We start from the raw sequence: 14095 nt of genomic DNA, 5'->3' as shown, positions 1-14095 counted from the left end.
GCCTGGTCTGGGGTCTGTGCATGACTGGAAGTTTCAGAGCGTCTGGCAGGTGGAGAGACATGGCTACGTCGGGAACTTGTTTTCCGGTACGGTCCCGACAAGGGTCGATCGTGAGGTGGTGGCGGTTGAGGAGGAGGCGGACGGCTTTCCTTCCTCCTTTCATCGTCCTCCCTTCTCCGCTTCCTTTTTCACCACAGCCACCTCTCTGCCATCCCTGTCTCGGTCACGGTGCTGACGGCCAAAAGCAGAACAGTACTGGGCCCCGCTCTAGGCCTTTCAGGGGTGGTGTGGAATCCTGCCTGTCCTGTCTTAGGATGGGCTGGGACACGCTCCCTCTCAGGCAGAAGGAGAGCCACCCCACCCATCTGCTATGGCCAACCGAAGCCTCTGACAACCTGGTTTGGGTGATTCTGTCTTTAAGGCTCTCTCGAACTCGCCCCACTTGACGTATCTGCCCTTCTCACCCACTGTTCCCCCAACCTGCTCTCTTTGTTTCTACAAGGCAGCTGTTTAACTCTATTTTACCCCCCCTCAACTCCCCTTTTTCGTCCCCTCACTCATACGGTTGAGAAGCAGTGTGGCTCAGTGGAAAGAGCATGGGCTTTGGAGTCCCGGCTCATGAGTTCGAATCCCAGCTCTGCCACTTGTCGGCTGTGTGACTGTGGGCGAGTCACTTCACTTCTCTGTGCCTCAGTTCCCTCATCTGTAAAATGGGGATTAAGACTGTGAGCCCCACGTGGGACAACCTGATTCCCCTATGTCTACCCCAGCGCTTAGAACAGTGCTCGGCACATAGTAAGCGCTTAACAAATACCAACATTATTATACGGTTCTCCTGACTCGGAACTCCTTCCATCACCAGATTTGACAGTCTGCAGCCCTCGACAGTGCTTTGCTCTTCTCCTCTCCTAACCCCAAAGCACTTACCTACCTATCTGTAATTTTATTTTCTCGTATTGAAGTCTGTCTCCCCTACTCTACACTGTGAGCTCACTATGGGCAGGGAAAGTCACTGTTGCTTGTTGTATTGTACTTTCCCAAGCCCTTATTAGAGTGTTTTGCACACAGTAAGCGCTCAGTAAATGCAATTGAATGGTTTCAAAATGAATTCCCAGCTTCCCATACAGGATAAGCCCACCAGTTACTTCTAGCTTGTAGATTCCCAAATAGGCATCTTCAGCCCTGGTCTCTCTCCTTCTCTGCAGTCTCGTATCTCCGCCTGCCTTCAGGACATCTCTACTTGGACGTCCCACCGTCATCTCTCTCTAACCATGTCCAAAACTGACCTCCTCCTATTCCCACCCAAGCTCTATCTTCCCCCAACTTTCCCAACACTGAAGACCACTGTCACACCACCACCCTTCCCGTCTCACAAGCCCGTAACCTTGGCACTATTCCCTGCTCATCGCTCTCATCCAATCCACATATTCAATCTGTCACCAGATCCCGTCCGTTCGACCTTCACTTCATCACTAAAGTCCACCGTTTCCTCTCCACGCAGACTGCTAACACTTGAAACCAAACACTTGCCGTATCCTGTTTTGATTACTGCATCAGCCTCCTTGCTGACCTCCCCGCCTCCTGTCTCTCCCCATTTCAGTCCCTACTTCACTCTGCTGCTTGGATCATCTCGCTACAAAACCGTTCAATCCGTGTCTCCCCACTCCTCAAGAACCTCCAGAGATTGCCCATCCACCTCCACAGACAGAAACTCCTTACCATTGGCTTTAAAGCAATCAGCTTGTCCCCTCCTACCTCACCCCTCTACTCTCCTACTACAACCCAGCCCGCACACTTCACTCTTCTAATGCTAACCCTCTCATTGTGCCTCGATCCTGTCTACCTCACCGCCAGCCTCTCTCCTGCCTCTAGTCCGGAACACCGGATTAGAACAGTTGATTAGACTGTTAGCCCGTCAAAGGGCAGGGGCTGTCTCTATCTGTTGCCAATTTGTATATTCCAAACACTTAGTACAGTGCTCTGCACATAGTAAGCTCTCAAGAAATACTATTGAATGAACACCCTCCTTCTTCACATTCGACAGATGATCACTCTCCTCCTTCAAAGCCTTATTGAGAGCGCATCTCCTCCAAGAGGCCTTCCCCGACTAAGCCGTCATTTCCTTTTTTCTTTTTTTTTCTAAAAATGGCATTTGATAAGCGCTAACTCTGTGCCAGGCACTGAACTAAGCACTGGCATAGATACAAGATAATCAGGTCGGACATAGTCCATGACCACACATGGGGCTCAGAGTCTTAATCCCCATTTTGTAGATGAGGTAACTGAAGCACGGAGCAGTTAGGTGAATCACCCAAGGTCACACAGCAGACAGAAGGTATTAGAACCCATGTTCTTCTGACTCTCAGGTCCCTGCTCTATCCATTAGGCCATACTGCTTCTCTTCTTCCATTCCCTTCTGTTATGACCTTGTGCTTGGATTTTCACCCTTTATTATTATTAATAATAATAATAATAGTAATGATGATGGTGTTTGTTAAGCACTTACTATGTGCCAAGTACTGTTCTAAGTGCTGGGGTAGATACAAAGTAATGACGTTGTTCCACGTGGGGCTCACAGTCTTAATCCCCATTTTACAGATGCAGTAACTGAGGCACAGCGTAGTTAAGTGATTTGCTCAAAGTGACACAGCTGACTAGTGGCAGAGCCGGGATTAGAAACCACGACCTCTGACTCCCAAGCCCGTGGTCTTTCCACTAAGCCACGCTGCCTGTCCCCTCTCTCCCGGCCCCACAGCACTTCTGTACATATCCCTTATTTATATGAATGTGTGTCTTTCTCTCTAGACTGTAAGCTTGTTGTGGGCAGGCAATGTGTCTACAAACTTTGTTATATTGAACTCTCCCAAGCAGTAAGTTAGGTGCTGTGCTCACAATAGGTGCTCAAATATGATTGATTTAGGTACCATTTGTAGTGTGGTGTGAGAGGAGCAATGTGAATGGGCGGGGGATGTGGAATTAAATCAGCAAAGTAAGGTAGGAGGGGGCGAACTGATTGAGAGCCTTAAAGTCAAGGGTAAGAAGTTTGTGTTGGTTGTGTTGTGTTGGTCCCACAACCACTGGAGGTTATTTGAGGAGTGGTGAGACGTAATAGTAATAAAAACTGTGGTATTTAAATGCTTACACTGTGCCAAGCACTGTTTTAAACAGTGGGGTGGATACATGATATTGTCGGGAACAGAAAAGCCAGTGGAAAGACCATGGGCCTGGGAGTCAGGGGATCTGGGTTCTAGTCCCAGTTCTGCCACTTAAGTCCTGTGTGTCCACGGGCAAGTCACTTCACTTTTCTATGCCATAGTTGCCTCATCTGCAAAATTCAATCACTACATGTTCTCCCTCCTACTTAGATTGTGAACCCCATGTGGGATGTGATTTTTCCTGTATCTATTCCTGCGCTTAATACAGTGCTTGGCACATAAAAAGTGCTGGACAGATACCACAGTTATCATTATTAAGCCCTACATGGGGCTCAGAATCTAAGTAGAGGGGAGAACAGGGAGCCATGGACTGAATGTTTTTTTAGAAAAATGACATGGGCAGCAGAATGAAGTGTGGAGAGGAAGGGGAAGAGGCAGGAGGCGCAGAGGTCAGGGAGGAGGGTTATGATACTGCTTGGTTGGAGTTTGGATGGAGAAGAAAGGGCTGATTTTAGAGTTGTGAAGATAGAACCATCAAGGTTGAGTGACAGATTGAATATGTAGGTTGAATGAGAGAGATGAGTCAAGGCTAATGCCTATACTAGCAGCATTTATTAAGCACTTCCTGGGTGCAGAGCACTGTTCTAAACACTGAAAGAGTATTCAGGTAGGAAGGTATGGGCTTGTGAGATGGGGAGAATGGAGGTGTTTACAGTGATAGGAAAGTCAGGGCACGTTAGGATTTGCTGTTAGCTGGAACTAGACTGTCGAAGGAGGGAATATGTTAGGATCTCAGGCTTAAGTTGTAAAATGTTTGGCTCGTTTTCTTTTTTGTGCCAGAAATTATTCTCAAAATATTTTAGGATAATAATGTATGACTCTTCTGCCTTCCTTACAGATCCTGTTCGACCAGACTCAAAGATCAATTAAGGCACAACTTCAGACATTTATTAAAGAGTAAGTTTTCATGTAGCAGAAGAAGGGAAGTGAAAACAATCAATTGCGGAGGAATACTAAAACCTTACCTTTGTAGAATTGAAAGTTCCTTCTGAAAATTGGTGTGAGAATTAATGAAAATGTTGCATATACCCTGCTGTGATTCCCAGATTGCCATAGTTGAGGTTAACTTGCTAATTGTCTTCACTTTCTCCACCCTCTCCCCCCCCAACTTCTTTCTCCCTTGCTCTCCTTCTCTGTCTCTGTCTCCCTCCTTTTCTCTCTCTTTTTCCCCCTCTCCTGCCTTCCTCGCCTCTTTCATTTCTTCATTTTATTGTCTTTGGGGAGATGAGATCAAAGGAAATTTAAATGATCTATTGATTTTTCTTTTAGGGCAGCTTATAAAATAATCCCTTTACCATTTCCAGTGGGCTGTGATGTAGGCAGTCTTTTGTAATTGAGGGGCTTGGATAGCCATAACTTCGGTTGGCGCATTGGGTTGGTGGTTCCCCCAGCTCCAGGCCAGGCATTCATTGTTCTCTCTCAGCGGAGCCTGCTTCTGGTAATATGACCGCAAGCTAGTTAGAAGAATTCATTAAAATTCTTCTGAAGAGTTCAACATACTTGTCATGTTTTTCAGAAGAGCTCTACAATTTAATATTAGAATTGTCCATGGCCTGTCACTTGCTGGTGAAGTTAGGCCTAGTACTTCGGTTTTTTTCACTACTTTGGCTTTTTTTGGTTTGTTTTAAATGATGTATGTTAAGCACTTACTGTGTCCCAGGCACTGTACTAAACTCCAAGATAGGTACAAGACAGTCAGGTTGGATAAAGTCCATGTCCCATGTGGTGCTCATAGTCTTAAATCCCCATTTTACAGATGAAGTAACTGAGACACCAACCAGCCAGTTGAATTGGCCAAGGTCACACAGCAGACAAGTGGCAGAGTCAGGATTGGAACTCAGGCCCTTCTGACCCCCAGGCCCATGCTGTTTTCACTCGGCCACACTGCTTCTCCTGTGTACAACTAACTTAGAATTCGAGCCCTATGTGGACCAGGGACTGTGTCCAACCTGATGATTATCTTGTACCTATCCCAGTGCTTAGAACAGTGTATATTTGTATATATTATTTATTACTCTATTAACGATGTATATATATCTATGATTCTATTTATCTATTTTGATGGTAGTGATGCCTGACTACTTGTTTTGTTTTGCTGTCTGTCTCCCCGTTTCAGACTGTGAGCCCGTTGTTGGGCAGGGACTGTCTCCATCTGTTACCGAATTGTACATTCCAAGTGCTTAGTACAGTGCTCTGCACACAGTAAGCGCTCAATAAATACAATTGAATGAATGAACAGTGCTTGGCACATAGTAAGTGCTTAAATGCCATAAAAAAACTCTTTCTCTCCTATGTGATAACAGCTAAGATTGTCACTGTTTAATAAAAATTGACTATTCATAAATACGTTTTCAGGAAAAGTCTTGATTTTTGTATCGGTAAATTGATTTTAGGAGGGAATGCCATGTAACACAAAGAAATCAAGAAATTATTTAATTTTTGACAAACTTTCTTAAAAGCACATTCCAACTGTTGAAATTTTTTTTTAGGGATCTTAGGAAATTTAAAGATGCTAAGAAACAGTTTGAAAAAGTCAGTGAAGAAAAGGAAAATGCACTAGCCAAAAATGCACAAGTTCCAAGAAACAAACAGCACGAAGTAGAAGAAGCAACCAATATCCTTACTGCAACACGAAAATGCTTCCGACACATTGCTCTGGACTATGTCCTCCAGGTATGTTTCAAGTCGGGTTCCAAAAAGATTTTAGTAACTGAGCTGTGGCATTTAAGGTCTGCCAAGTTTTTAAAAAGTTTTGGCAAGGGACTCTAATCTAAAGACAGAATTTTGGGTTTCGATTCTTAAAAATTTGTCTTCTCTGGCGTCTTGAGTAGTCTTTTTCTTCAGGAATTTAAAGGCTGTTTTTATTACAAAGAAACATTATGAAACAAAGGGAAACTTAAGATTTCCCAAGACTCGGAATCCTTGGTTTCTGCGGCATCTGTTTTTATTTAGAGGCACCGTGGAGTTAGTGTTTAAGTTATTCACAATCCTGATTTAACATCTATGCAGTGATGTAGTGAATACAGTCCCACTCGCTCAGTGCCAGTGAAAAGGAAATTGTTTAGCTTTTTGTAGATTTTTTTTTTTAAAGGGAATTTAAATCACTGACCAGAAGGCCGAAAAAGAGGGGTGGGAGAGTCATGTGAAACATCAGGATATATTTAAAAATGAGTAAAGGTATGATTTATCATTTTTGGAGTTTGCAGCAGTTTGCAGCAGCAGTTTTGGAATTTGCAGCAGCAATGAATGAGATGAGATAATTGATAATGGCATCTAGGTATTGTTTTCTGGGCTAAGTTTTCAAAACAAAACTGACATGCTTCCATGTAAAATTTTGAATTCTTGGAATTCCATTGTTCTTTTAAGTGTAAGTTATTTTGAAGGCAAGTGAGTTGGGGCAAAAATATTCATTTTCATCGGAACAATAGCCGTATCAGGGAATATACAGAGGATCAAGCCCTCCTCACTATAAATTAAACTTGGTTTATATTAGTATTAGTAATAAGAATTGTGATATTTGTGAAGCACTTACTCTGCGTCAAACACCGTACTGAGCACTGGGGTGGATACAAGATCATCGGGTTCCACATGAGGCCCACAGCATAAGTAGAAAGGGGATCAGGTACTGAAATGAATCACCCTTTTACAGATAAGGGAACTGAAGCACAGAAAAGTTAAGTGTCTTGTCCAGAGTCACCAGTAAGCACTAAATAAATACGATTGATTGGGGTCAAGAAGGAGGCACGCGTTCTTCTTTGGACAACCTTTCGAGCAATCAGTGGTATTTATTGAGCACTTACCCTGTGCAGTGCATTGTACTAAACGCATGGGAGAGTACAGTGTAACAGAATTAGCAGCCACGGTTCCTGCCCATAAGGAGCTTACAATCTAGAGATGTGTCTGGAGGAGGGCCAGCTGGGGAGGAATTGATGAAGTGACAGGGCAAACCGGTGGCCGGCAGGGAGTGCAGCTCAGCTGGGAACTGGAAATTCCGGTTGGGAACAGGGAATCGGGAAAGGCTAGAAGAAGGCGACTTTGTCCGCCTATCAACAGCTCCTCATTCATTCATTCGTATTTATTGAGCACTCACTTTGTGCAGAGCACTCCTTTGGCGTCTTGATTGCCCTTATGCGCTCCAGGCAGGCAAATAGGGATTGTCGCAGCTGGCGATCAGAAAGAAACTAGCTTACTTCAGCGGATGATCTAGTATTAAAAAACAACAACCCATCAATGAACCAAAATGTGTCTCTCCTAGATTAACGTTCTTCAATCAAAGAGACGATCAGAGATCTTAAAATCGGTAAGTTCTTTCCCCTGCTTGATGCATCGGGGAGGAGATAAAGGAGGCTTCCCACTTCAGATCACATCTCCAAGAGGGTTTTCTCGACTAATCCCTCATTTCCCCTCCTCACCGTCCCTTCTACGTTGACTGTGCACTGTGATCAGTACCCTCTGAGTATGTGATCTTTGTCCCACCCTTGGCCCCACAGCACGATGAACATATCTATAATTTATTTTAATGTCTGTCTTTCTCTCTCTGGACTGTAAATTCCCCATGGGCATTGTATTGTACTTTCCCAGTGCTTAGTATTCATCCATTCGTTTGTTCAGGTGTATTTATTGAGCAGTTACTGGGTTCAGAGCAATTTACTAAGCACTTGGGAAAGCACGATACAACAACAAACATTCCCTGCCCACAACGATCTTACAGTTTGGCAGAGGAAGACAGATATCAAAATGCTCCGAACACAGTAAGTCCTCCAGAAATGCTATTAATTGATCTGCGTGCTCATCTGAACTGACTTTAAAGAAATTCACCTTCGGCAATGATTAAAATCTACCATTGGCTTTCCATATTTGGAAAAATATACGAATCAAGACACAAAATCTTCAGATGTTTTATGTGCCAAACTCTGGTGTGGCTTAAAATGAGTGTGAAATAGCTGCAGGCCTAATTATAAAATGATTCCACAGAAATTCAGGGTGTCACTTAAATTCCAATGAGCCTTTCACAATTCTCTGCTATATGATATGCACCTGGACATCTGTAAAAGCTCCCGGTGAAGATTTCATGTCAACCTCATAAGTTTTGAGACTGTTCTTGGAATTGATGGCCTGTCTTCTTTCATTCTCTTTTCTTCCCTCCTCCCAACCCCTCCTTCTCAGACTCTGTAGAAAAGGTTTGTCCTAAAATCTGGGAAGGACAATGCGAAGTGCTCTCTTTTTTCTTCTTCTTTTTTTCCCCAGGCTCTCATTATTTTAAGGGCTCCTCCTGGCCTCTGGCTATCTACTGAAGTTACTTTTTTTTTTAACCAACCACTTCCAGCACATACCAACCTAGTATTGTCCCAGTCCTGTGTTCCTTAAAATCAGTGAGATTTTGTTCACCGCATATCAGAGGCAGATGGTTTCCATATGCCGATTGTGAATGCAGTCTTCCTTTCTTTGCTTTTGTAAGACTTGGTATTTATTTTTTATTTTGAGATTGCTTTGAGACCATTTGAGGACCTCTGACCCCATTTTGACTTCAGAGAGCTTAACAGCTGCTATTCTTTTGCTGGAAAGAATGTGTGTTTTGTAGTGTCTTTGTCCTGATGTGAATAGTATTACATTGTTCCCCTGGATGCAGAAGCTTAAATGAGAGAATTCTCATGGGTGGTGAGCTTCTATTTTGTCAGAAGCCTTGATTCATGCCATTCATATTCTGGGTTGCTTTACTGAGGATAAGAACTCTTCCCTCTTGCCAGTTCGTCCTGGGCTTCTTCGACTACCATCAGTCTGGAGTGTTTTAGGGAATCATTTTCTTTGTGGCACTCTGACATCTTCCCCTTTGATTCCTCCCAGACTCACCTTCTTACCGTGCTTGTTCTTGACTTTCTCACCACTGACCCCTTGCTTAAACCCTTCCTCCCTTCTGGAAACTCCCTCCTGCTTCACGTTCACTTGACCCCCCAGGTCTCTTCATCTTCAAAGCCCTTCTGAAACACCTCCTCATCAAGGGGATTTTTCCCAATTAGGTTTTCTTTTCCAAAGGTCTTAACCTTCCAACCACCACCTCGTCACCTTAACTTCAGCATTGACAACCTTCTGCCGCACTCTTCTCCTTGTCTTATTTACATCTTTTTCTCATTGGGAGATTATTTTGTGTCTTTTCCCCCTCTTAATGCCCCAATTGACTTGACATTTTTGAGGGCAGAGACCATGCATATGTTTGACTACGAGTATATTGTCCCAAGCACTTAGTACAGGTGACTGCATACAGCAGGCCCTCAATAAATGCTCTTCATTGGGTGATAGGATGTAAGAAGGAAGGAGAACATATGTGGAATCCCCATTTTGTAGGTGAGGGAACTGACGCACTTAGAAGTTGATACTTTCCCAAGGTCATGAAGCAGGTAAGGGCAGAACTGGGATTAGTCAGTTGGGCAATCATTTACTGAGCGCTTACTGTGTGCAGAGCACTGTACTGAGTGGTTGGGAGAGTACACTATAACAATAAACAGATGCATTCCTTGACCACCAAAAGCTTGCAATCTAGAAGGAGAGACAGACATTTATATAAATAGATTATGAGACGGACATAAGTGTTGTGGGGCTGAGAGAGGGGATGAATAAAGGGAGCAAGTTCGGACCTCTGATTATAAGCCTTTGCTCTTTCTACTAGTCCACACTTTTTCTCTGTCTGTGGCCATCGAAGGAGACTTTTTTAGTTTGAGAATGGAGACTGATTAAGAAACTTCCTGCAACTTAGTGTTTGTTTCCAAATCTTCAGTGATGAAATCACTCAAAGGTTGGTTTTTTGGTTTTTTTTGAAATGGGCTCTTTTGAAAAACATTTTTGGAAGGTAAGGATTATATTGCTTCATAATCAAGATGGCACCGGATTTAAGAGGGCCATATAAAATTGGAATAACTTCTCTTCAGTTATCCTTTCCAGATATCCTGTGGTGTCTGTCGGTTGTCCCATTGACCCTTTGATCCCCTCTCTGTATATTTCCCCCCACTTTTCCTTGAACTGACCTGTGTCCTAAGGTCATGTGGACGAAGAGGCTGGGGCATGTCTCCTTACCCTCCATTTCCCTGTCTCCCACCCAGATAAGGGACTCTTCACGGTGGGCAAAAAGAAAATGTAATTGCTTTCTTTCCCTCTTGCTCAGAAATGTGTAATGTTGTTTTTTAATTCTTTTTTGGGGGTCGGGGCCCTGGAGCTTGTGGGGAGAGAAGGAAAGTAAAATGTCTCTGCTATGAGTGCAATTCTTAGTACGAGAGAATTTCTGGTACTTTGAAGGTGTAATTTTTTCTGTGCTAAAAGTAATAAAAAAAAAATTGATTTAGAGCACCCTTTTTTTTTAGATCAAATGCTTGACTAGTGATGGTATTTAAGTGCTTACTCTTTTGTGCCATGCACTGTACTAAGCGCTGGGATAGATACAAGTTAATCACATTGGACACAATCCCTCTTCCTCGTGGGGCTTGATCTTAAGTAAAAAGTTTTAATAAAACTCTTATAAAGCAAATGTTTGGAACTTTTCTGCTTTAAAGATAAGAAATATGGGGTTTAATTGAATTGATGAGCTTTGACTTGACCATGAATATGGCAGTTGGACTTCTTCACTTTGAAATGGGAGAAGACAGACTTCTCTTTCCTTTTAAAAAAAAAAATTGTACTTGTTTTATCGTTCGGATTCCAAAATCACTCAAATCACTGTTGTCTTGCAAGACCATTTTTCGGTTCTATGAACATTATCAACAAAAGTAACAGTTTACCATTTCATATTCTAAAGTATTTTTTTCTTACTGTCATTCAAGTTTTATAATTTCGCCAAATGTCACAGGCTCTGCAAACTTAATGTAAGTGTCCAGTAAACAAATCTTTTTTAAACACAAATGCATTTCTCTTCCTTCTAGATGTTATCCTTTATGTATGCTCATCTGGCGTTCTTTCATCAGGGATATGATCTATTCAGTGAACTTAGTCCTTACATGAAGGATCTTGGTGCGCAGGTAATTGAATTATATAGCATGACTCCTGGATCATGGGGTGGCCAAATGTACTTGATTTTGAAAATAAGGGACATATAAGGTTCCCCAAGTTGCAATTGATTGTCTAATTGTTTTAGAAGATGCATGTCAAAAAAGCTGATTCTGAAAAAATTGTCTTTTGCGAACGTACCCGAGATGATTTCAACAGATGATTAACCTTTTCTCCACTTCCACTACTTTGGACCAGAGGAAACTCCCTTATCAAAGTGCATTTCTGTTTGCCCGTAATTCCAATGGAAAGTTGACTTGACTTTGAGGAAGGCAGTGATCTTTGTTATACGTAGCTAAAGCCACAGTTGAATTGTTCCTGATCTGTGGGTCGGTAGGGATCAGTTTGCAGTCGGGAAGTTAGGAGATTGAGGATGGTGAGGAGAGGGAGCCGATGAGGGAAAAGACAGCAGTTTCTATTTCCTGCTTGGATTTAAGGAGACAGTCAGAAAAAGAAACAAAATAGTGAAAAGGTAAGGAAGCCAATACCATCACAGAGACAGACAGATATACTCTCACTCATGAAAGGGAGAGTAAAGAGACATGGGGGTATTAAGGACATAATCACCTAGCCAGGGATATGTATAAATGTGAGCCATTTTATGTGTGTTTTGGTAAAAATGTTGAGGCCATGAGAATGTAAAACCCAAATTCCCATTGCTGCATCGACACCATAAAATGGTTTTGTGTTAATATCTTCCAAGAATGCCGCAACTGCTGGTTCATAAGCAGGCTTGCTGTACTTTTATTGAAGCAGCATGGCGTAGTGGATAGGGCCTGGGAGTCAGAAGGTCATGGGTTTTAATCCTGTATCTGCCACCTGTCTGCTGTGTGACCTTGGGCGAGTCACTTTACTTCTCTGGGCCTCAGTTACCTCATCTGGAAAATGGGGTTTGAGACTGTGAGCCCTACACCAGGACAGGGTCTGTGTCCAACCTGATTCACTTGTATCCATTCCAGCGCTTAGTACAGTTTCTGTCACATAGTGCATAATAAATATCATTATTATTATTATTATTATTATTACAGGTGACTTACCACAGATCATTTTTCTGTCATCTTTGTAATACAGAAGCAGCGTGGCTCAGTGGAAAGAGCATGGGCTTTGGAGTCAGAGGTCATGGGTTCAAATCCCGGCTCTGCCACTTGTCAGCTGTGTGACTCTGGGCAAGTCACTTAACTTCTCTGTGCCTCAGTTACCTCATCTGTAAAATGGGGATGAAGACTGTGAGCCCCACGTGGGACAACCTGATTCCCCTGTGTCTACACCAGCGCTTAGAACAGTGCTCTGCACATAGTAAGCGCTTAACAAATACCAACATTATTAATACCGTGGATTGTCACACCAGGATCAGACAATGCCCGTGAAATATTGGCAAGCTTTTCCTGTTTCTGACCCTGGAACTCCCCTGATACTCCCCTGTATGATCAAATGGGCCTCTGTTATCTCACCTCTTCCCTGTACAAGTCCTGGACTCTGGATGGATGGTGGGAAAATAGACCCTTTCATTAAGGACCTTGGTTGGCTACCTGAGTCCTCTTCCTGACCCCAGTGGCTACAGAGTCAGAAATGGCACCCAGTTAAATTCCTCTTTTCCTCCTTTATACGGCACGTAAGCCGTAAACTGTTTGTCAAACCACAACGTTTTAGCAGAAGTGTATTATTGTAGATTTTAAAGATATTTAAATTTTGTTTAACATGTTTAAATGAAAAATACTGTAAAGGCTTTGCAGTTTCCTGATTTCAGTACCCTATTTAGGGTGGGGTGGGAGCAGGGTGCCGCAGCTCTTAGGCATATGACTTCCTCTAGGCACTAGTGTTTTGGGAGATCAACAGCACCAAATGATTGTAATTGCACAAGAATTGAGGCCCTTAGTTTCATTTGCTCTTATGCTAGTTACTTTCTAAAGCATTTCCGATAGCTAGGCAAAAAAGTAATGGTAATGGTGGAGGACTGGTACTTTCTTCGGTACTTTAAGTAAGGCCTTGAGAACTCTCCCCTCTCCGTGGCAGCTTCGTATTCTTCATGCAGTGAGTTGCCTCGGCATTTAGTCATGGCGTATCGCTCGTTGGGGGAAACGAATCCGTGGTTAGTTACGCTGTGAAGACTTACAACTTCTAGAATGCCCTCCCAAGGACATGACTGTGGAAGGAAGAGCTCCGAACTAAGGCCAGGAAAGCGTAGCCAGCGTTGGCTGGGGTTGGGTTCATCCAGCCTACACCGAATATCTGATTTGACATGCTAGGTTCCCCCAACGATTACATTCATGGTGAAGGAAAAAGCAACTGTTTTCTGCTTACCACGGTTGTAACTGGGTCATGTGGCTGTTGTGAGCTCTGCTTAAACTGGAAGATTTTCAAATTGAAATCAGTAGAGAAGTTGTTTTGGAGGAATAAGCCGGTTGATTGCCCCCTTATTCCCAAGAGACGAGTCCATGTACTGACACCGGGTAAAGGGCGAATCCATATAACTACTTGAAGAGTTGTAGGGAGGTTGTGTTTCAGGAACATGTGGCAGGAAAAGTACCAGTGAAACGGTGAGTCCAGTTCCAAAGCGAGCTCTTGGAAAAGTAAATTCTGTCCTTCAGATTTAACGAAGGAAATTCAAATGCCGTTGACGTGTGGTCTGAACATTATCTAATCAACTGGAGACCCAGGGTGTCCCATGAGCCTTTTCAGGAGCACACTATATAAAATAGACTATATAAAATTCTTTGGCCTAGGGAGACTTCTGGTGAGTAGAAGCATAATAGTTTAGTGGATAGAGCACGAACCTGGGAGTCAGAAGGTCACGGGTTCTAATCCTGGCTCTGTCACATGTCTGCTGTGTAACCTGGGGCAAGTCACTA

The 14095-nt window shown here is 43.2% G+C and overlaps 1 protein-coding gene across 8 annotated transcripts in view; it reads left to right on the top strand.

Annotated features, from left to right (window-relative positions):
• The window catches only part of ACAP2 (ArfGAP with coiled-coil, ankyrin repeat and PH domains 2), a 135704-nt gene that overhangs the window by 61842 nt on the left and 59767 nt on the right, over positions 1 to 14095 (top strand). For all 8 annotated transcript variants that reach the window (XM_029068201.2, XM_029068199.2, XM_029068200.2 and 5 more), the window contains exons 5-8: positions 4054 to 4112; positions 5705 to 5888; positions 7471 to 7515; positions 11123 to 11218. In XM_029068201.2, coding sequence (XP_028924034.1) covers positions 4054 to 4112; positions 5705 to 5888; positions 7471 to 7515; positions 11123 to 11218 — 384 coding nt within the window. The remainder of the gene's footprint in view (positions 1 to 4053; positions 4113 to 5704; positions 5889 to 7470; positions 7516 to 11122; positions 11219 to 14095) is intronic.

The sequence above is a fragment of the Ornithorhynchus anatinus genome, chromosome 7 (assembly GCF_004115215.2).
Source record: "Ornithorhynchus anatinus isolate Pmale09 chromosome 7, mOrnAna1.pri.v4, whole genome shotgun sequence".
In the NCBI taxonomy this organism is placed as follows: Eukaryota; Metazoa; Chordata; class Mammalia; order Monotremata; family Ornithorhynchidae; genus Ornithorhynchus; species Ornithorhynchus anatinus.
Note: the sequence above shows the minus strand (reverse complement) of the source record. Positions and strands in the feature narration are given on the sequence as shown.